Raw genomic sequence first — 22,585 nt, 5'->3', positions numbered from 1 at the left:
TTACACATCCGCTTTTCCTGCTGTGACATTAGAAATGACTATAAGCCATAGCAGCAATCCTGCACCTGGCACACTTATATGTAATTCATATTATGAGTAAGATGAGTTTTAATTCAGCATTAAAGTCTAAACGTATAGTTAATCCATAATATGATTACATTCTTTCAACATTATTTTAATTTAGGCAACAACCTAAGTTCACTTCAAACGTACCAGCTCTGTGCAACTCCAACCTGCTGGCAGCAAAAAAGGCTTTGATAGTTACAATAGTTTGAGCAGCTGCTCTCAATTTACAATAAATTTATGAGAAGACCATTTAAATGACAGACAGCTGGCTGAACAAGTGGCCAACAGCCTGTTGAATATCTACTACAATATTTTGAGTCTCTCTCCACTCCGTTGTAAAGTGATGCCTTGCACACCACTTTCTCTTCTGTTTCTTTTTCTCTTTACTGCACAGATTTAAAACATCATATGAATATGTAAAAATTTCACTTGGGAATTACAAATCTGTTTAGAGTCCCACGCCTTTTGTTTGCTTGTATCCTCAACAGGCTTATGAAGAGCTGGGAACAGGTCGACATGTAATTTCTCCTACTGTGCTTGTAAATGCCCAATATTTATGTTAATGCTATTCTAGGTTCCACTTGTACTCATTTTAACTACAGAAATGCTCGTATAGCTTTTTTTAAATGACCAGACAAGTGAGAAAAACAAGGTGATGATAGACATTAGAAACTAGAGCTCATTTGTGCATTAAAAAAAAAAAGTAAGACGACATCTGAGTCCAAAAAGTACATCTGCATCCGTGATGTTTACTTCCAAAACAAACCCTGATGTGATTTATGGTATTGCAGTCCGTACCGAGAAAGAAAGCATTAGCAGAAAATGACAATGCATTGCCGTAAGGACTCGTAGGCATGATTGATTAACCAATGGTTGCTACTATAAATAGGACATATCGTTGATTGAAACATAATATAAAAAAGGCTAGAGAGTCGATGTCGGAGAGATCTGTTTTTAACTTGCATCATATGAATGGCTTTGAAACCCTCTTAGTGATAATGGGCCAGCCGGTATCTGCCTCTCCGCCAAACACAAACATGGTTGATAAAAACTATGCACACACACACACCCAAAAAAAACTCACAGCATGAGCTACAGACAGAGATATTGGAAAATTAAGACAGCGTAGTGTTTTGAGCAATTGTTAACCTCTTCACAGCCAGTTTCCCCATTTTTTCCCCCTTCAGGTGTCTGACGGCCTCATATATTCTGTAGCGCCTTTAGGGCAATGTATTAATATCAAATGTATCCTCATACAGCGACTCGTAAGATATGGAACAAAAAGGCACTATTCATTTTTGTGCGTTTTCCTTTAAAAATCAGCACCATCTGTCAATGTTTGCTTGTCGCATGTTTATGCTCTTTCAAAAATAAACTTCTGTCTTCACACAAAACAACTTAGTTGGGTTTAGGAGATCATTGTTTGGGTTAAACTAACTACATCAGTGCCATTACTGAAGTCGAAGGAATCAACATTTACTTCTCATTTCAAACTGGTAATAACCGATGGTAGTCGGACCAAACCACCTCCCCTCTTTTTTAAATCTCTTAAAAGTATTTTGAAGAAGCACCAGTTGTCAAGCCAACAAGATCACTGCATTATCAATATCAAGATATTTGATCAAAGTATCAAGAAACATGATATCTAAACACAACAAGACTCCACGTTTGTGATGAACAAAGTGTGTCTAGACAGCATTAGTTATTATTGACCGACTAATCAGCTGGTCAGTATTTAAAGGAATAGTGAGACATTTTGGGGAAATACGCTTACTTGTTTTATTACAGCGCAAACTTAAGCTACATCCGTCAGTCGTTTAGTTCTAGTTCAGTTACTGAACTAAACTGATAGAAATAGTGGGAAACAGCGAGCCTAGCTCTGAACTTTCTCCTTCTCATCTCTCTGTCCATCTCTCTTTACCTCATCCCTTCCTTCTCTCCGTCCTTCACATCTTTTTGTCACTTTGGCAACCGTTTGCTTAGTTCGCCATCTAGCAGATGGTCATGACACATAAAGGCAAAAAGACACTTCATACACACATTGAATATTAAAAAAACACAGACACACTTGTGCTCATTCAGAGGAGGACAGTTGCGCCGTCTGTCACTGTGGTGTAAAGCCAGTTTCTGTCCAGCTCTCCGGCCAGTGAGAAAAGAACTGAAAAATGCTCTACTGCAAAAATATAATGTTATAATGGCATGTGAAGGGTGGTCCTAAATATCTGTGTTAGGCTAGGTATAACTTATTTTCACTTGGTTATCTTTCAGTCTGGTTTAATCTGCCTTTAGGGATTTTCTCTGCTGGAGTTTTTTTCCCCTGGTTTGAGCCACCTGACAACTCTCGTGGGTGTTCCTGTCCCTGCGGCGGTGTTTATCTCTGTACTTTGTTGTTGGTTCATGTACGACAGCATCTTACTGAACCCAGTGCAATCAAGACAATTTTGGGGCTTTTTATGTCATGCTGCAGGGTGTAAGGAAACTAAAAGGGCCAGTGAGAAAATGTCAAAGCACCTATACAGTCAACTAGCATACTGAGGTTGTCACAAATTGAATTCAATATAAAATTTTCAGTCGGATCTTGCCAAAAGAGACACGTTAAAAATAGCAATTTCTATTTTGCCTATTACTCCCGACTGCTGAACGCCTCTCTGGCTCTGCGTGTCGTGACTTCATATGAACTCTGTGAAAATAACGAATGCTGCTTTTCGTAACCTCACCTCCAGTGTCTTCAAGATTATTAAATTACACAGACTCGAATCAATCAAGAATTTACATTAACAAAAAGGACAGGTTATCAATCCACAAAATGTATTTAATATAAAATGTACATGAATTACTCCAGCCCAAACAAACGACTTTCCCAACTGGAGGATCTACACGGGGCACAAAGTAGCTCTCCCACCTGCTTCTTTGATAATGGGATGAACTTTAAATCTCCAACAGATCAGACCAAACATGCGTGTGTGTGCTAACCAGTGTCAGTTTAAATTTGTGTATCTAGGGTTTTTGAGCTCACATGCATTAGTGTGTCATTCTGGTCACGCACATGGTATCTGTCTTTCTGTTTGTGCTTGAGACAATCTTGTTCAAGCTCCTAACAGTGAGAGTATAATCCACAGTAATCTGATCACATCCACTGATAGATAGAAGCTCAATGACACACAAACACACACACACACACACACACACACACACGGGAAAACAGTGTAAATTCAGATTAAATCATGTTCATTAAAGAAATTGAGCAACGCCAATGATCAAAATTTCTCTGTGGGTTTAATTCATCACAGTATCCCACCAAGAAAACAGTAGCGACAGTCCGCTGCAGGGCATCATTATCAAGAGCAGCAGAGAGAGTACGCAATGAAACGCAGTGATGGATAGCAGCACACAGTGATGATACAATATGCTGCTGAAGGTTGTCATTATTTAAAACCCATTTTAAATTGAACCCGTCTCTTGGTTGTTAGGCTGCATCTTGTCTCGGTTGTACGACTGGAGACTTGTAAACAGAAAGTGCATTCTGATCTTCAACTGTGCAAAACAAAAATAAATGAGTTAGAAAACTAATTTATTACAAAAGAAGATTAGCCGTCTACCGCCACAGCAGCAGTTTGTGAGGCTACAGTATTAGCTAAATGCTAACGCCAGAGTGCTCACAGTGACAATCTATCATGTCGACGCTAAGAAGGTAAAGTAGGTTACCATGTTTACCGTCTTAGTTTAGCATGATAATTATTAAACAGAACGTACTGCTGAGGCCGAATGTAATCAGTTTAGCAGGTTAGGTTCTGCAGGAATAAGTCCTAAAACCCAGAAATGAGTAAACATTTAGCACTTCTGGTTCCCTTGTCTTGAAGTCTATGTTTTTTTGGTAAGATACCTGAAATGAGGTCTATGGTTAACTCAAGCTTAAGAGATTCTATCGTATTGTTCTACGATATTCAGATACCCATTGACCTGAGGATGGTGCTAGATAAAAACTCAGGGGATCATCAAAAAAATAACAATTCATCCTGAGTAGACGTAAAGGTGTCAAGAAAATCCATCTAATATTTGTTGAGACATTTTCATCTAAAACCAAAAATCTCAGCCTTATGATGGTGCGAGAGAATCACCAAAATCTTTATGATTAATTTATGTTCATGGGGAACATGAATGTTTGATAAAATACGAGAGCGTCACATCTCATAGCTGATGTGATATTGCAGTCCGGACTCAGACTGAGGTGAACTGACCGACATCACAGTGATGCCACGAACAAGGCTAAAAATCCTTTAAAGAAATAAACATTTTGCTCCCTCACTTGAGTGCACATTTTCAAAATTTTAAGTGCGTCTCCCGTTCATTAATGTCACCCAAACCCAGAAAGCGATGCAGTTGGTTTTCTATTAAATATGTTGTTCTGAGTAACATATGCCACTTGCAGGCTTTTAGCCACAGGGTGACAGCTAGCATCTGTCCTGCTGAAGTGTCCTTAAATAGCAAAACACTGAACCCAGATTAGATTACTGCAGTTCTGACTGAGAATAAAATATTCATTAATAATAATAAATCATTTAAACCCAGCAATAACCAGTCTATATGCTTTAATGTAAAAATGTAAATTTTCATGTAGATTTTATCCTCAGCCGAAGGCTGCTTATAACCTCTTCAGACCTGGAAATGAACTTGCCAGCGTTACATTTCAAGACAAGTACCAAAAGGTGAAGTCAATCAACAAATAACCACAGAAGAAGAAAAAGGAGAGGAGAACACAGACAAACATAGCATTTGTTTCACCATGAAGTACTCATTGACACATGTCATTCTTTGGAATGGAGAATCCATCATGTTAGTTATTGCAAAGACTATCTTAGTGTTAGCTAGTTAATGAGCATTAAACACGGCTGTAAAGAGACAGCACGGCTGTAATTCAAGAAGTCGGATATACAGTTTACCAACGTGTATTGGAGTCATTATTTAAAACCCCAGTTTTCCGGTTAACTTCTCAAAATTAGCCTAATATTCACAGTTAATGAAAAGCAATTAAAAAGCAAACTTGCCCAAGGGATTCTTTTACGGTTCCTGAACTGTACGTTTCTTATAGTTAATGCAGGCCTGCATAGATGTGACTGGGTAAGCGTCTCATGGCCAATCCTTACAAACAAAGTGTTTGCTCCAGGACAACAAACAAGATGGACAAACTATTTTAGGTTGCAACACGCCAGCTCAGTCACTAATCCTCAATGTATGAGCAGGGGAAAAAAGTTGGGCACACGTGTATTTTGTACAAAAATGTAAAATCTTCGTCTGTGTTAATATTTGTGACTTCGGCTCCCTGTAGTGATGCTGTCCTCTCCAGGCGAGTTGTTTATTCAAGACTCTAGAACAAGTCACAGAACTGTCTTCTGGCGGTAGTTCAACATGAAAGGATGAGAGGAGTGAAAGAAGCTTGTTGCTGAAAACAAGTCTTTAAAAAAAAAAAAACATGAACTGGGATGTCATTCCTCGCAGGAGGAGAGCAAGGTTATAGGAGGAGGGAGGATGCAGATGGAGGTTTTTTTATTTGGCCTCAGCGGAGCTTATAAGCAATGCAGTGTTGAAGTTTAACTTGCTTTTTGTTCCTCAGCAGCAGCAAACTTTCAGTCTGATATTATTCTGCATTACCCGAGCTCCTCTACATTCACCACCAAGAGCAGCCACAAAGAACTGGAGTCCTCGCTCATGAAAAACGTAGAACTTAATTTAACCATATGGTCCGATCTCTCAAAGGACTTCAAGTGAGACCGTTATGCTTTAGGTTAAAGCCTTTAAACAAAGTGGAAACATTTCACCATCCACGTGCCAGTTTTTCAGGAACTGAGACTATTGAAACTATTTATTGGGAACATTTTGCTCATAGCTGATTAAACTCTCGCCATAGCATGGTTGGCAGACATGCGGGAACATCCTTATACAAGAGTGAGAGAGATAGAGAAAAGGAAGCAGCGCATAAGGAGGCAATAGTCAACCAATGGGAGGTTGATCCACATCCATGAAGGACCATGTGGTATTTTATCTGATATTAAAACAAAAATAAACATGTTATAGAGGACTTTAATAATTAAAACTAAATTACTAAACTTCAAACTATATTAAAACAACGTTACTATCTTTCTAGACAGGAAGAAATCACATTAAATGACTTAAAGTCTGTGTTAGTTGCGACTGATTCCTAAGGAAACAAGTTCATTATTAAAATACAGTTTTCTCTGTTGTCATTACTTTAGAGGAGGTGTCTATAGTTTCTCCACAGATAGTTAGAATTTCATAATTCACACACAGCATATGAATAGAAAAATAAATGAATCTCCTCCTCTGTACGGACTAATTTGTCTACAAACGTTTATGCAAATGAGAAAACAATGCACAGTGACCTCAATCAACCAGCATTAAGCTGTTAAATCATTAGTTGTAACTTTACAAGCAGCGACTTAACTTCCATCCAATGACAATGTACTATTGTAAAACATTAAAAATAAAAGAACACATAAAATACACAGAGTGAGGACAGGATGAGAGAATAATTTTTTTGGGGACAATATAAAAACAGTGCTGCTTTCCGTCTGTCCATCTCTATGACGTTTAATAGAAAGTTAACAAAACATCACACACGCACTTAAAATAATGAAACCTCTTTATCAAAACATCACACACACACGCTCAATTTAAAATATTGTAACCTCTATAAATGAACAGAACAAAACGAAAAGAGAAAGAAGGAGCTGATTTGAAACTACACAAAAGCCCCTTCGACTGCACTCAGGCTGCACTAAGCAAACTGTGACAAGTCTCACCAGAGTGTGTGTGCTAGAAAATGAAAAAGAGAGAGAGCGAGAGAGACTTGGGGGATGCGAGTCAGCTCAATGAAGCAATTGTGTTTGCTGGCCCCCTTCCCAAAACCCCATCTGCATCTCCATCACACACACACACACACACACACACACACACACACACACACACACACACGTTCAAAAAGAGAATTTCTTTGCCCTTAACCTGCAGCAAACTGGTGAACGTGCAAACTTAAACCACAACATTCAAATGTTGTGTTTACGCAACAGGTAGAGAAGATGCATGTGCAAATACTGTTTGCTGGAGAGTCAGAATCCCACATCTTCCACTGCTCCATGTCTGAACTGGCGAGAAAGACAATGCGCTGTTGGTGCTCCGATAACGTCCACTGCGTGGACCACATTTCTCAGGGGGAGAATCAAGTTAAGCATTTGAGCAGTCTGCTGCAGTGACTCTGCACAGCTGCAGCTTAATGACGCTGGAAGAGAGTGGACTGGTTACTGTTCCACACAGAAACGCTTTAGTTCCACTCAAGCTGCAATGATTAGTTGCAACAATTTAGATAATTGATAATTGTTTAAAGGGATTTTATTTTTCAGGAAAATGTGCCAAACATTTTATCATTGCAGCTTCCTGTCACAATGTTCTGAGTTTCATTGTCTTAATATGTGATAGTTAATTGCATAATATGTGTTTTGGGATGGAAAAATCAAGACATTAATTGTCTTGTGAAGTCTTCAAATTGCTTTTGTCTCAAAGATATTCAATTGAAATTTATAGAAATTACAAAAAGCAACAAATGTGAGAATTATTTAAGCTTCTAAAAGCAGACAAGAGTGCGGGTAGAGGAAAATATGCCAAGCTTTAACCTAGGTATACAGTCTGAAATAATGTCGGTTGACTGTGATCAGAATACCTGGATCAATGCACCTGTACTGCCATTAAACACCATACGAACCACTGGTGGGAACAGTGAAGGTACTGCCCATTGATATTTGACTTGATATTTCTTTTATCTGGTAATGACAGCAATTAACTGATAAAATAAATGACTAAAGAGGCCATTGTACCAAACACATGTTCATTGTATTCTGTTGCCAGGACTATACCATCCGTTCACGCCTGCCTGTCTGTCGGTGACGGTCCAAAAGACTATTAACTGCGCTCAGGTTCATGGTGTCATGGTGTCCATTACATCTTTTGTTGTGGCACAGTAGTCGTGCCTTCGAGGACACATACACACAAGTCTGTTCATGTTGAGAGAGAAGGGTCAGAGACTTGAGGTTCTGCCTTTCTGGACTGCGGAAGAACAAACAAGAGCATCAAAGGCAGGACATAAAAAGTGAGAAAGAGAGCAGAAAAGAAAAGAAAGCTGGAGAGAACACTCGATTTACAGTTGACAGGAGAAGTTAAGAGATCTGAGAGAGACAAGAGGGCAGATAAACAAGAACGGCAGAGGAACACGACACCAGATGTAAAACTATGTGGTCTACGTCCTTCTGCGTAAATTTAAAAATGATCCTTTAAGTGCTGATTGAGGAACACTCAAGGGAGTCATAACACACAATACAGTCAAAAAGTGACATCATCAGTCTAAAAATAATCTTTCCAAAATGTCAGAGTTTCACTAGGTGGTAATGATTATATTCAGCATTGTGAACGCTTGCTTATTCCCCACAGCTTGTCAGCGGGAGTTAGATAATTAATTTAAACAAATGACTCCAAGTTCAGATATCATTTTCAGAAGAGGGAAGGCGCTGCAGGAGGCACCGAAAGAGGGAACAAAAAACAAGAGGAGGCGCGAGGGAGATGGAGAGAAAGATGTCGAGGGTGAGAGATGAAGCTGGGAGGGAGATGGAGTGAAGTGCTGAATCGTGGGAGGGTGGGTGTGTGTGTGTGTGTGTGTGTGTGTGTGTGTGTGTGTGTGTGTGTGTGTGTGTGTGTGTCAGTGGAGAGGAAAAGTAGGCCAGGGTGGAGGGTGTGGATGTTAAAATCCCCAATTCAGTTGTACAAACTCTTTCATTAACCACTTGCTTCCTCCCTTTTCTTTCCCGGCACCCCCTCTTCCTCTCTGCTTTCTTTGATGCCCCCCCCCACCCCCCACCCCCTCTTCCCTCTTCACCGCCAACAGTAAATGACTGTCCCCTCCTCGGCCACAGTGGCGGTCTGTGATTAGTACCACGAGAAATGCTCCTTCTCGCTTTATGACGGCCTGCATGTTGTGGATTGCTACACGAGAAAGTATGGGGTGATTTGTGAAAATTGCAGCATGTGGTTTTATTTTGTAGAGAACATAAAGTGAAGTTTTTCTCTAAAAAAAGAAAAGAAAATTGTCTTGTAAGGTTTGGATAAATTCACAGAAAGACCATCCTTAAACGATGCTGAGGTCATTATTGTTGCAGTACCGATAGCCACACAGCACATGTTACCTCATACCACAGGGGAGGGGGGAGTGCAGGAAGGAGCTTTAGGTCCATAAATATTTTCTTTCCCATACAAGGAGCAACATTTTCTGTAAGTCAGCAGAAGAAGGTGTGTATTTTCGTGAATGGGTATCACGTATGTATGTGAACAGTAGAGTATAGTAGAGGGTAATGTATGTTTGTCGCTCCGTGTGTGTTTAGGTTGAACCAAAGCCAAGATGTCTATAGTATGTAGTTGTGCGTGTGCTGCATGAACCTTTGTGTAAATTCATTGTAAAAACATACACATATAACCTTTGCTCTAGATTTTTTTTCTCTCACTCTCTCACACACACACACACACACACACACACATTACATGAAGCACCCAATGCCGTTTGAGCCACACTATACTGTTACACACTTTAATGTGTATCAATGCATGTCAACACACTCCAGTTGGACATTCACCAGAATCGGCCTGTTTTAACCCTGGCAACAATTACACCCTCTCAAAGTACCAAAGCAGCCTTTCTGTCATTACACAACGCAGAGTGCCGGATCACATGAGCAGGTCAAAGTCGATCAAATCCAACATTAATGTACAGCGAGGGCGACATGATGTAAACATCAACCCGCTGTATCGAGAGTCTTGAGGAGATCAAGATTGAAATAGAAGCATATTTAACCAAAGTTAATTATATTTGTTTTATCCCTCTCCGAGCTAAATCAGTCCTTCACTCTTTTAAGGGGAAGTCTGGAGACTTAGTGTTGTACTTCGATAAATTTGGCTGACTGTTGAGTGACAGATTGAAAAAAGGTGGTCCACTCAAAGCAGCAGAGTCAGAGATACCCTGACTTATTGTTTGTCCAGCCTTCTTCTGGCAAGATGTTTGTAACGCACATGAAGGGTTTCATCTTTCTGATGTTCCAACAATCATCAAGTCTGGTTTGAGAGTTTGTAAGAAAGACTGAACAAGAAACAGATTTCAAATAGTAGTAATAATCACCCAATTTTTGTTAACTAGCTCTGTTTTCCGCAGCATCCATTGCCAGAAAAAGGCATACTCGTCGACTGCCAATGGAGAAAGTGTCTTTCGCCTGATTTCAAAGGAGATTTTTTTCCCCTGTAATGGGATACAAGTCCTTTGAAACAAATTGCTACTCTCATCATGCAGCTCTCCCTGGGGGAGAGAAGTTTTAAATTATGACCTGTAGTTTCAGTAACCAGACAGTGACATATTACAGACCTCAATCAAGCCATTTTTATGAGCTGCTCTGACAGTTTAGAGGCTTTTAGGATGTGTTGCTCACAGTTGGTTTCAGTTACTCAAAAATTTGGCCATCGTCCATTTGACAAAGCTGTTGGAAGAGTCCTGATCATTTCATCACATCTGTGACCCGCAAACAGCAAATAAAATGTAATGTTTTCATATGAAACATGAAGCAGCTGCTGCTACTGAATCATATCCAGAGGTGTGAACGTGACAGCACACTGAAGGGCATGACAACTGGTACGCTGAGAAAGGTCGGTCCAATAAAACGCAAACGTATAAACCTGCACAACACAATGCATCTCCTGTTCATCTGTCAAGTTATCAAAGTGTAAAACTCAGCAATCTGAGGTATTTCCTTCCGTTTGCTGATGTAATGTAAAAGCTTTAGGTGAATCTTTGCCTTTTAACTCAACTGTGCCAGTACAGAGCCACTTTGTCTGAGTTTCCCCTCAACATGTTGGACTGTGCAGACGTTTGCAGACAAAGGACGAAATGTACTTCTTGCAATGAGGAAAGTATCATTTAGACCGACTGAAATATACTTAATTACATTTTGTGACAAGTTTTTCTTGATCATATTATTGAGAAATTTGAGCATACGTGCATGCACGCGTGTGTGTGTGTGTGTCTTCCTACAACCGGCACCTGGTGTCATCATCAACACCTATTTGCAATCCTGTTCATAAATCCATCCTGTCAAATACCCCGCCTTATCTCGCCATATCAGTGGTGGTGTGACTCTCGGCCGCTCCGTGTCCTGTTCTTGACAAGGAGCTCTTTTTGTGATTCCTATTCTCTTGAGCTAGTAACTAACCTCTCCTCGTTGTGCCTAGGAAACCAGTGCCTCCATCGCAGCCCGGTTGCCCCCGCTCACGGCACCTCACCTGCTTACCAGCATTCATTTCCTGCTCTGCAATCACCAGCTGTCATTAAATAAATACTCATTTCTCTAACCTACCTGCGTGTCCGCTCTTGGGTCCTGCCTAAAACACAACCGTAACATTTTTCACAATATGGTACAGGAGTTATAATTTATATATATGGCTATATTGTACATACATTAGTGTATGCAAGGCTGTGTCATTTTTGATCTAATGCTAGAAAAACTTTTGTAATATAAAAAAGGACACCAAAATATTCATAAAACCTGACTGAAAAGAATTAAACTTTTTATGCAATCATAAGAGTCACTCTGCAATTGAATTTATTGCATTTAGTCCTCAAAGGATCTAACAGGATGCGACTACTTGTACTCGCAATCTAAGCCTGTTTACAACAAATATTTGCAAAAAAACAACACTGTTTTGGGATATCGGAAATATCAGAATATTATAATATTGCAATACGGAGTGGATTTTCCTAGACCCCCAGTTTATGACCATCATAATGCATTGCACTGGCTTGGATGGCCACGACTGGTTCAGGGGCTGATAACAGTAACACAGCTCTGCTCTCCACCACAAACACATCACCCGTAACTCGTCACATATATATTTCCTATGTCCAAATGTTTGTGGTTTATTCGCCCCACGGACATTTGCTCATTTGAAAGATTGATCGATCGAGACTGACTGAAGCCGTTCGAGGATACAATGCATGCTGTGAGCATACAGGAAAAATCAGCCCCCGTCTTGAAGTTCAGCCACAAATTGATGTATTCAAACAGAGCATGTTGCAGAGTACAGACATTTACTTTCAGCACAATTTTCCTACTGCTAGCAATAACTATGTGTGATTTGATTTCTATTGTGCTCCTGTTCATAGGACCTGTGAGAAAATTGAGTGTGAGAGAGAGAGAGATCAGTAAGCGGCCAACAACAGAAACAGCAAACACAGCAGTCCAGCCAGAATACAAACTCTCTGCTACCACAATCCATCTCAATCCTGCCATTACAGTTTTGAAAGTGTAATTTCATTTAGCTGTGTTCATACATTTTAATGAGTCAGCTGACAGGATGCACACACACAGCCTCCTTTGCTTGCTGTTTATGGCTGCAGATCCTTGTTCTGTTGTAGTTACACACTGTTGAGTCAATCATTGTCAGGTAGGGTGGGACTGTGTACTCTGACCTGTGCGGCTGCCATGTTTATCGACGGCAGCACAGGGGTAATGAAACAGTCCCCAAGTATTTCCAAACAGAGAGGGTAATACAAACACACAGTCTAAACGTCTAACACAACCGCAGTACTACTTGGCCTACATCAGTGTGCTGCAGATTTGGCCTCGTCTCCAACAAGATGTCAGACTCCAGAGCATGACAACATGCAGCAACGAGGGTGTGAAACAAACCATTTAAAACCAACCGAAGCTATGGTGTTAGATGGTTTTAGCTATTCTTAGCCCGTCTTGATGGAGCCTGACACAATCACATCTGCTCCACCCCCACCGAGCTGAAAGCACAGATAAATCAAGCCCACCTTTTAAGGCAGAAATGCACACAGAAAAGGGCATGAGGCCTGCTAACCAGAGAGCTCTGGATATTGTGTTACTTCCTTCTTGTTAGGTGGTTTCTAAAGCTGTGTGTTTGGGCACAAAGTGGGTCACAGGCCTGCTCCTGGTGGGTCTGAACATGACAACAATTTTGTCTTTTCATAATTGGCTCCCAGGGTGACCAACTGAATTTATGGCCTACTTATTCAGAACAAACAAACTGAATAAAAGACACAAACTACTTATATGAAAACAGAACAGAGAAAAGTATATTTATGCAAGACAGAAACACAAAGACGCAAAAAAAAAATAAACTGAACAAGGACCAGGGGGACAAGAACCAGGAGAAAAGGGAAATAAAGAAAGGAGAGGAGGTGAGTGGCTTACCAAATGGCCGATAGGACAGAAACTAACACTGAAATATGTCCTGAGTCAGGGAAAGTTAGTTGCTTTGTAATGTTTCCAGCTGACTTGTTTGAAAACAAGAATCCTATAACGAGATTTAAATATGTACACAACGGCTACAGTCATCATACTGAGCAGTTAATGATCTATAGGGAAGACAGGAAAATAAAGACACTGCATTGATCTTGTTTGCTTTGGTTGCTGGTAAACGTCAGCAGTATGGCGCTACTAACGTTGGCCTTTTGAACAAACAGTAACCCCACTAAATAATGTAGTATGAATTGCCCCATAGCTTGGAAAAACGCTGGTTTTACGTAAATGTTACATTAGAGCGGAAAGTTTAATCCAGTTTAGTCCATTCCTTACACTTCTGCTTTGTGGGGGGAGGATCTAGCCAACGGTCAGCTAATATATGTATTATTTACAGGGAACCTAAACACCTCAGTGACTTTTCTTAATAAATAATGCCACTACAACAGAGCAAAGAGCCTACAGTCTGTTTCAATATTTGCCACTCTGCTACAAACCGTTTGATGGCAGCGCTGGTATTCCAGACTGGTCCGGTAGTTTATTTGGAGTAACAAAGAATTTCCGACCATAAATCATTTTAAGTGAACTCATACAATTACAGCTGGCACAGACTGTAAAGTCCTGAGGCAGCAGAACTAGTCTGGCGTTACACAAAAACCTCTGCTGATAGGAAAGGCAGGCCGGGTTTATGTTAAAATAGAGGGTTTATGTTAAAACAGAGGCATCATGTAAAACGTATAAATGCATGCATCTATTTTTACAGAACCACCATCTAAGGTTTCTGTCACCAGAGGAATATACCAAACAGCAGAAGTCTGTTTTTAGCTCCAGACGAGCTGTGCTGTCTCAAGAGTCTTACTTGTTTCAAATTATGTGATTTTCAGACTTTTTCCTACAGTATTTCAACCATTTGGACAGATGACTTCTGTTCGTGTTGCTTTTTCAGATTTTTTGAGTCATCCAGGTCAGACACAGCAACTCGACTTTAAGGGATGAGTGGAAAAAAAACATTTCTGTCTTACCAACTTGTGCTCTAAGTTGGTATATAAACATGGGACAGTCTGAGGCACAAACACAAAAGCACTGAATCTGCTGACGTGTCCCTGAGAGGAGAGCCCACAGGAAAAGGTAGAACTTGTGGCTAAAGAGACGCACACGCCACACCCACTGATTCCAACTATTTCGTCAGTCAATCCAATTCTTCCTCCTTCTAACTGAAAGAAGCCAGTAAAGCCGAGTCAGCACCTCAGCATCCTGAAACACGTTTCAACATACTGTAAAAAGACACTTTACAAGCTTTTTATTTACTAGCATTGACCAATGACACACTTTACTGTGGAATTGGTACCTTTACCGGTTTATGGGTTTGTGTGTGCAGCAGTGTGGCCAATAGTGTGCAAACCTTTGTCAACCTTTATTCCACATATGACAGGAATTATCTTGTATATTAAGGTTGGTGTTTTACCTTTTTTTAGCACCTCTCTCCTGCAATTACGTACTTTCCTACTATTCCCAGAGTTCCTTTTGGCAACCTACAGAGAGCATGTCTGAGATTCTGAAGCAGCGGTGATCGTGTCAGTTGATCTAGGAAATCTGCGGGTTGTACCAAAATAAAACACAAGCAGTCTTACGACTGCATTGGAGTCTATTCTATGGAGGCTGCTGTCAGAGAAAAAAAAGGTTATATATGCATCCATTTCCACCAATGTTAATTGTTGACAATTATTGCAAAATGTTGACATTGACCATCAACGTCACTACTGAACAAAAAAGGCAGAAGAGTTAAATTTGTGTATAGCTCTTAATCCAGAATAAGTCAGAGAGTGCAGTCGGGGCTGAGCATTGCCAAACACAACGACAATGAGATAATCAAAGCATGAATATGAGACTAAATAAAGGAGATGAATTATTTTAAGAAACACCTACAAGACAAATTACTTCATTAATAGCTTTTTTTTAACAGTACTATGAATGTTTTTGGTGAATTGATTTCCTACTCTGCAACATTTTTACTGAGTAAAACTGAAAAAAATGTTGGTTGGTTATTTCAGAGTGAGAAATTAACACCTCCTGCCGGACCAGTGTTAAAAAAATAAATCTATCAACCCACCACTTTGGCAGGTGGTCAAACATTATTTGGACATTTTTTTCCATTAAAAAAAAGAAAATCTGTTACTTAAGGCTGCTGAGTTTCAGCAGCGGGGCCTTTGCTGTGCTGCCGTTCTACAAATACTTCTAATGGACTGGCCTCCACCATCCCCACTCTCTACCATGCTGCTCACCGATTGATTTATTGACGATCTCATTTCAGTATTGTTTTCTGAATGATGTAATACAATCAACCTCAAAACTTTTTTTTTTTTAAATTAGAGAACATCAATACTTCAATTGAACATGGATTTCACCATTTGATATGATTTTCCATTTGGCTGGTACATACTAAAGTATAAATTATGATACTGTCATAACATCCTGTTCAGAAAACAGAAGAGGTAAACAAAGTTATGCACCTCATTTGAAGTTGAGGCCAATGCACATTGTCAGCATCAGGATACTGTGACCCAAATGTGACAGATCCGCACACGTCTACTGTGAGTGTTTCAGGATGAGGAGAAGGTGGGCGGCCAGGAGGTCTGTTTGCGAGCACCTCAATCCGCTCTGAGTTATATTTGTTTTGTACATCGGCAGCAACAAACAGCTGAGAGCGGTGCAGATGTGATATTTAGACTTGTGTCCTTCAAAAAACAGGTTGAAACTCAAGATATCTTTTATCATGAAACACAACTATCTTCGCCCCTGAATTGCCCATCATAGGCTGCATAACTTCTTAGTCGCAAGTGCAGCGTTTTGTTAATCATGTGGTGAAAATAAAATTTAAATTGTGAATCCTTATAAAGTAGTGTCAGTTGGTTTGCAAGTGCCGTTACATTAGAAAAGAAATAGCAAAATGTTTGCATTTCAAGCGATACATTTTTCAGCTTTTTCTGCTAATTTATTCTCAAAAATCCTGCACATCCTTTTCATTATTCCAGTCACCGAAAAAACTGAGCGCTGGATTTCCATTAAAGCAGTACACAGTCCGGTAACAGTGACTGAAAATGCACCAGCTAAATGAAATAATTATATTCAGTGATTTGAATGTCCTTGCCGCAAAGAGGTCACAGGCAAAACGTCACGGCCACCTGTGCTACCTATCAGGCCCATTTGAATAGTAAAGCTTGATAACGGGAGCACAGGTTACTGCTGACCTGACTGTTTGCTTCACTTCTGAAGACGTCAATATATTATATAATGAAGCAGATACAACAGTTTGCTTCTCAGTGACAAGTGTAATAAAAGAGGCTGGCTCTGTGTTCTCTTGATGTCTGAATAAAAAACAGATATTTGAAAAAGCTCTTGCCTCTGCGCTGGTCCCATGAACAATGAATATCCTCATCCCTTTCAACTTTTCCATGAATGCTTGTTGTCTGCCAGGGAAGAAAATCATCATAAGAAACAATAATCCAGTCGAGAGCACACGCACAGATGCAACATGTTGTTGTGTTTAACCACAAGGAAACTACCCAAGACGGAGACGGGTGGATACAAAAGACAGACATTCACAATAAATGAAGGAGATAAAGAGTTATCGTGCCACAGATCAGGATGTAGTGTATCTGACAGTTTGATTTAACAGATATAAACTGCTCTTTCAAATGCCTACCTTTATGGTCGCCATTAAGTAAACTATTTGTCGTGGTGATGTCTCAATCTATATTGAACAGTCAGGCTTTTGGTTTCAGGGCTGACGGATTTGGACTAATTTCTTCTGACTGGTGGAAAATAAAGACTTTTCAGTGTTTCCAGCTGACTTGTATTAAACAAGAACCCTCTAAAAGGCTCTTAAATATGCACTTCATGGCTATGCGATACGCTGCTAAAAGGAGCAGTTCCAACCGAACAAAAACTGTCTCTCTCCTGCTACGACGTTGTGCAACTTCAGTGAGAATGTGATGCAGTTTGTTGAGTTGCCAAAGAGTTTTGGTTTGACTGAGAAAATAAATTCTTAATAGATAACAGAGACACATCCTCTTCTTTTGGTTTCTCTATTTACTATTTGAATCTGTTGAGCATCTGTCAGAGGTCCACACGGGTGCACGCACGCAGTTCGTGCAGACAGATGTATTGATAAAGCCGTTCATTGCGACATGCACGGACAGGCAGAAGCTGAAGGCCTAGAGCTGCAGCTAACAAAAACTGCAACTTTCCCTCGCAAGCTCTGGACCAGCCAGCGTTAAAAGCTCCCTGAATCCCCGTTGAGACGATTCATGTGTGTGCTTCTCTGCCGTTTGCTGCACCGAACTCCCTTCTGAGTCCTCTGCCACCAACTAGAAACTAATCCAAACCTCTGGCTATTCACAACACTCTGAGAAATACTTGTACTGTGGCGATGCCCCATTGGGTGAGAGCTGAGCTCCATATCAACAGTGGACAATGTGTGCATGACTGTTTACCACATGTGTGTGTGATTTGTTCTTGCAGAGTCATTCTTCCCTACTCCTATTGGTCAACGTGACTACAGGTTTTTTTATCTATATATTCATCATCACATTTTGCGGATACATTCTTATAAAAGACATGCGGTAAAGGTTGAACCACTCAAAAAACACTCACTGTTTACCACTTTGATAAATCCAATTACTGTTTGTCGGCAGCTTTAATCAAACAGCTGATAACTTTCTTACCAAGTCTGTTAGTTTTTCCAGTGGTTCGGTGCCACGCTTCACTATCTACCATTTAGCTTCCCTCTCACGCCGCTGATTAGCAGCAAAGTGGACTCAACAGTGGGACGTTGGTTTCTCAAGAGCTACAGGAAAAGCCCTCTGAGGTCTGTCCAACTAGGAAGACTTTAATAAGGCATCCTGGTGAGCCAGCAGGGCCGTGATTGTAACATTACCCTCATGTGTACAACAATACAGATACAGGCACATGTTTGTACTGAGTCCGGCTGCTGGGTGCCTCCCAACATTTCCCGTCATTCTAAATATTGTTTATTGTCTATGGAAGGAGGGAAAAAAGGAAAAACTTAATCCAAGAAACTACACACTGCAAGAATACGGTGTATTATATAAGGTTTTATAAGAAAACATGGGTCTTTGCTGCAATTTTGTTGTACATTTCCAATATATTTCTACAGTTTCCCAGAAATTACAAATGTAAATGGTGACCAATGTGCCTCAGTTTTAGAGCAACCAAAATGTGGTCGCATGTTGTTGATGGGTAAACCTGAAATAAAGGTCAGTTCAAGACTCTGCTCCTATCCTCTCAGTTTAGCCTAGGAGTCAGGCCAGTAAACCGGAGAAATGCTCATGAACACTCAGTACCATTGTATACACAAACAGAAGATAGACAAACTTTCCCTATGACGCAGATCTAAATTCATGATCAAAGATATGAGGAACACTGTGTGCAAAAGATTAGCTCAAGACCTCTGGAGATGCGTGGTGATATTTTTGATTTTTTGCCAGACCAAAAAAAAAAATTTAACGTTGACCAGCGTTTTAATTGGCTTTAAAATGGCACACAGACCCTAACCTGGGGGAAATTTTTGAACTGATAATAGTAGAAATGCTGTTTGTGGGCACTTTGATCTGAAGAGCCAGATTATCATGTGTGTGCCTGATAGAGGGGAAGAAACTAGTTGAACTTTTAATTCTTCTGGTACGGTCCTTCAGATTATTCAGTGGGCATTTGAATCAGCTACCATGACAGTGAGAGTTCTGCTCAGGCTGGCATGAAAGTGCAAACTTGTGAATCCCACTTTTAATGTAACTCTACACAAATGAGCATTCATCCACATTTAGCAACCTTTTAACATTTAATTCACAGCATTCCCAATTCACCTCTCTGTTGCAAAGAGAAGGAAAAGGATGAAAAGGAACCGAAGAGAACCAAAAGAGCTCTTTGTCATGGTAATGGTTCAAAGAGCACTAGAATTAAGTTCTTTATCAAGAAATACTTCAGTTTATGCTTCGCAAATATGTAGTTTTGCTGTTTTTCTCTGGTTCATAACATGTTGTGATCTTTGGGCTCATAATGTGATTTTTGTATTACTTTTTGGCCTTTTAGAGACTAGATAATTAATGCAGATTAAACGATATTCCAAATCATCGTTAGGTGTAGTACTTAAAGGGCTGCAAAGCAACAAACTACAAATTCAAAAATGTTCAGTTCCTATACATTCATAGGTCCTCGGTTCAGTAGATTTAGTCCATCTAACTTTTTCCATCTACCTTTGTGTGACTCTTGAGTGCTTTTAAAAAATTCACTAGCCTACAGCTATAGTCAAGTTTGTTTCATGACAGCAGTGAGAAATTATTAAATGCCTCTACTCCTTCAAACAGGATGAAGATGTGATGGAAAACAGCACTTAACCTGTGCAGCTCCACCTTTGTTTGCACATATTCAACCTCTCTTTGTGTAATGACACCATGTTAATGCTGCCTGCAATCTAACTCCAGTGAAAGTTGCTTATCGTGGAGTGTCCCTTTGACCCCCTGAAAAACCACAAATCTACACACATGCTCACACACAGACACACACAGCTATCAGCCTAATGGAAATGTAAAAGGGTTGCTCTGGTTGACTGGAGCAAAGCAAACACAGAGAGACAGATAGGACAAGACAAGAGCCAGGTGGACTACACACACGATGTTCACACGCACTCACACTGAATCCAACCAAATCTAGAGGGGGTAATAGAGGTAGTGTACTGTGCACACAGCCACCCATGTTGAGCACTTTAAACAAACACACATACAGCAGGATACATGGCCAACATTGCTTTATTAATAGGACTGTAACTACAAATGATTTGCATCATTGATTTATTTGCCAGGTAATTTCTTGATTGATCGGTTGGTCTAAAGTCAGAAAATCGTTAAAAATGTCTTCTTCATGTCTGGTTTTGTCTAACAAAGAGTCCAAAGCTCAAATATAAACGGTTTAATATCAGAATCAGCTTTATTATAAATAAAATTGAATAAAAAGTCAAAAGAAGAAAATTCAGAGAAGTTGGAACCAATGACTGTCATCATTAATTAAATGACTCAAATTATTAGCACATGTTCTGTCAATCAACTAATCAATTGTTCCTGCTATAATATTTAGTCAACACTTATATAAATGGGGGAGACAATATATTAGAAACGCAATGCCGTATCTCAAACAGCTTGGACAAAAACTGCACATCATAAAAAACATTAAAGACTGCATTGAATTAATCTTTGTGTAGCAACACATCTGGCATTTGAGTGCATGTGAAATAACAAAGCTGGGCCAGAAAATCTGGACATCACAGCAATCCAATCCGGTTAAACTCTATCACGGATCTTCCCACAGGAGAAACACCAGAAGAAAGATTGAAAGCCTTTTTATTTAACCCCATCGTGACAGCATGGCGTATAAGTGATTTAACTCTTGTCTTAATCTGCACACTTCCTGATCTCTGCTCATTTCTGGGAGCAGCAGTTAGTGCTGACGTGCTCCACAGGCTCACCCTCCCGCCCCCGGCCCTGTGAGCCAGGCCAGCAGCCTAATATTCATAACAATCACTATGCATGCTTTCACCTTTATTCTGCTGTCACATTAACCGGCGCCGCCACGTTAAAGAGGCTGACAGGCTGCCCGGCGTGGACGGGCTCCTCTCCCACTTCCACGGGCAGTCAATCACCGGCGCTGCGGGAGGTCCGTGCACGCCGACCAGCCAGCCCCGCTACCCTGCTGCCCTTGTCTACACTCATCTCCACCAAAATCAATGCCTGCCCACTAATACTAGCAGGCCCTTTTTATCACATTCCTCACAGCATCGGTGCAGCTGCAGAAACGGAGCCCCCCCGAAAACACACACGGCAGCGGCCGAAGCGCACCGCTCCATCTTCGCTTTGTGCGGGTGGAAAAGCTCCACACGGACACCGAGGCGGAGCGCATCGCCGTGAAAGGGGTGAAGCGATCGAGGAACAGAAATCCTACCTTTCGACTCAACGCTGTCCCCGAGTAGAAGTAGTAGGCTATCCCCAGCACCCACAGCACCGCAAAGCATAACAATATCCTCGATTTCCTCCGCATGGCTGCCTCGTTTTCTCCGTCCGCCTGCCGGTGTGTTTCTTGGCTCGTACTCTTGTCTGCAGCGGCTCGTCCCTGTCGGCTGTGTCCGTGCAGGGCGCTTCGCCGTGCGGCTTCGGCGAGCTTCGTCAGTCGGTCGGGGGAAGCGAAGGGAGCAGGAAGCACCCAGCCAACATCAGCGGGGTTAGAGGGCAAAGGCTATCCGACTCTAATCCAATCAAACGCCGGCTCAGGCGGCCCTGGAGGAGGGCCGGGGCTGACAGCGAGTCGAGCCGTGCCGCGCGGTTCCGTGTTGAAGCCAAGTGGAGGGGGTGGGGACAGTCCCAGTAGAAAATTATTGTTGTAAAATTTCAGTTATGTGGCTGCGGGAGCTGAGAGAGATCTGTGATCATCGTTATACATCGAGTCAGCGTCTGGCGTGGAGCTGCGCGTACGGGAGGAGACGCAAGGGGCGCCAGAGACACTTTAACCCAAGTTAACGAAACAAAAGACTTAATCTTCTGGTTCTTCTTTTAAATTGTTCTGGTCCTGTTGTTTCATTTCATGCCTTCCTTCCTTTTCTTTTTTTCCCCCATCCTTCCTTCACGCCTGTTCTACCCTTCTCTCCTACCCTCGCTCCCTCCTTCTTTCCTTCCACCCTCCCTTCTTCCATTTCACACTTCGTACATTTCTTCCTCTCTTACCTTTCCTTCATCTCGTTATCCTCCCTCAATTCAATCCCTGCGTCTTCACTTTGTTCCTTCATTACACTGATGGGCTGTCGGGGTCTAAGCCTTCTAAACAGATTAACAAAGTTATAACTATTTTATAATTAATATATATATATATTGTCATTGCAAATTATAGCTTTTTATAATGTAATTGTTTGTTTGTTTTTTACAAATATACTGCATTATAATTATTTTTGACTACTAGTTTATTTTCTCATTGCACAACTGCCTTCATCTGTTCCTCCTTCAGGCCTCTTGTTTGGCTTCTTGGGACCTGTTCAACAGCATTTTTTTTCATCCAATCACATTTCACTTTTCTTCATCTACGTAAGATTAACCTGATAG

General features: G+C 40.8%; 1 protein-coding gene across 2 annotated transcripts in view; it reads right to left on the bottom strand.

Annotated features, from left to right (window-relative positions):
• Positions 1 to 21,756, bottom strand: part of galnt2 (UDP-N-acetyl-alpha-D-galactosamine:polypeptide N-acetylgalactosaminyltransferase 2) — a 54,052-nt gene extending 32,296 nt beyond the window's left edge. For both annotated transcript variants that reach the window (XM_068590625.1, XM_068590711.1), the window contains exon 1: positions 21,438 to 21,756. In XM_068590625.1, the coding sequence (XP_068446726.1) occupies positions 21,438 to 21,533 (96 nt within the window). In that variant the 5' untranslated portion in view covers positions 21,534 to 21,756. The remainder of the gene's footprint in view (positions 1 to 21,437) is intronic.
• Positions 21,757 to 22,585: the final 829 nt, after the last annotated feature.

Source organism: Clinocottus analis, unplaced genomic scaffold (genome assembly GCF_023055335.1).
Source record: "Clinocottus analis isolate CAN_PGR_092001 unplaced genomic scaffold, fCliAna1.0.p SCAF_1, whole genome shotgun sequence".
NCBI classification, from domain to species: domain Eukaryota; kingdom Metazoa; phylum Chordata; class Actinopteri; order Perciformes; family Cottidae; genus Clinocottus; species Clinocottus analis.
This window is presented reverse-complemented; position numbering and strand designations above follow the sequence as displayed.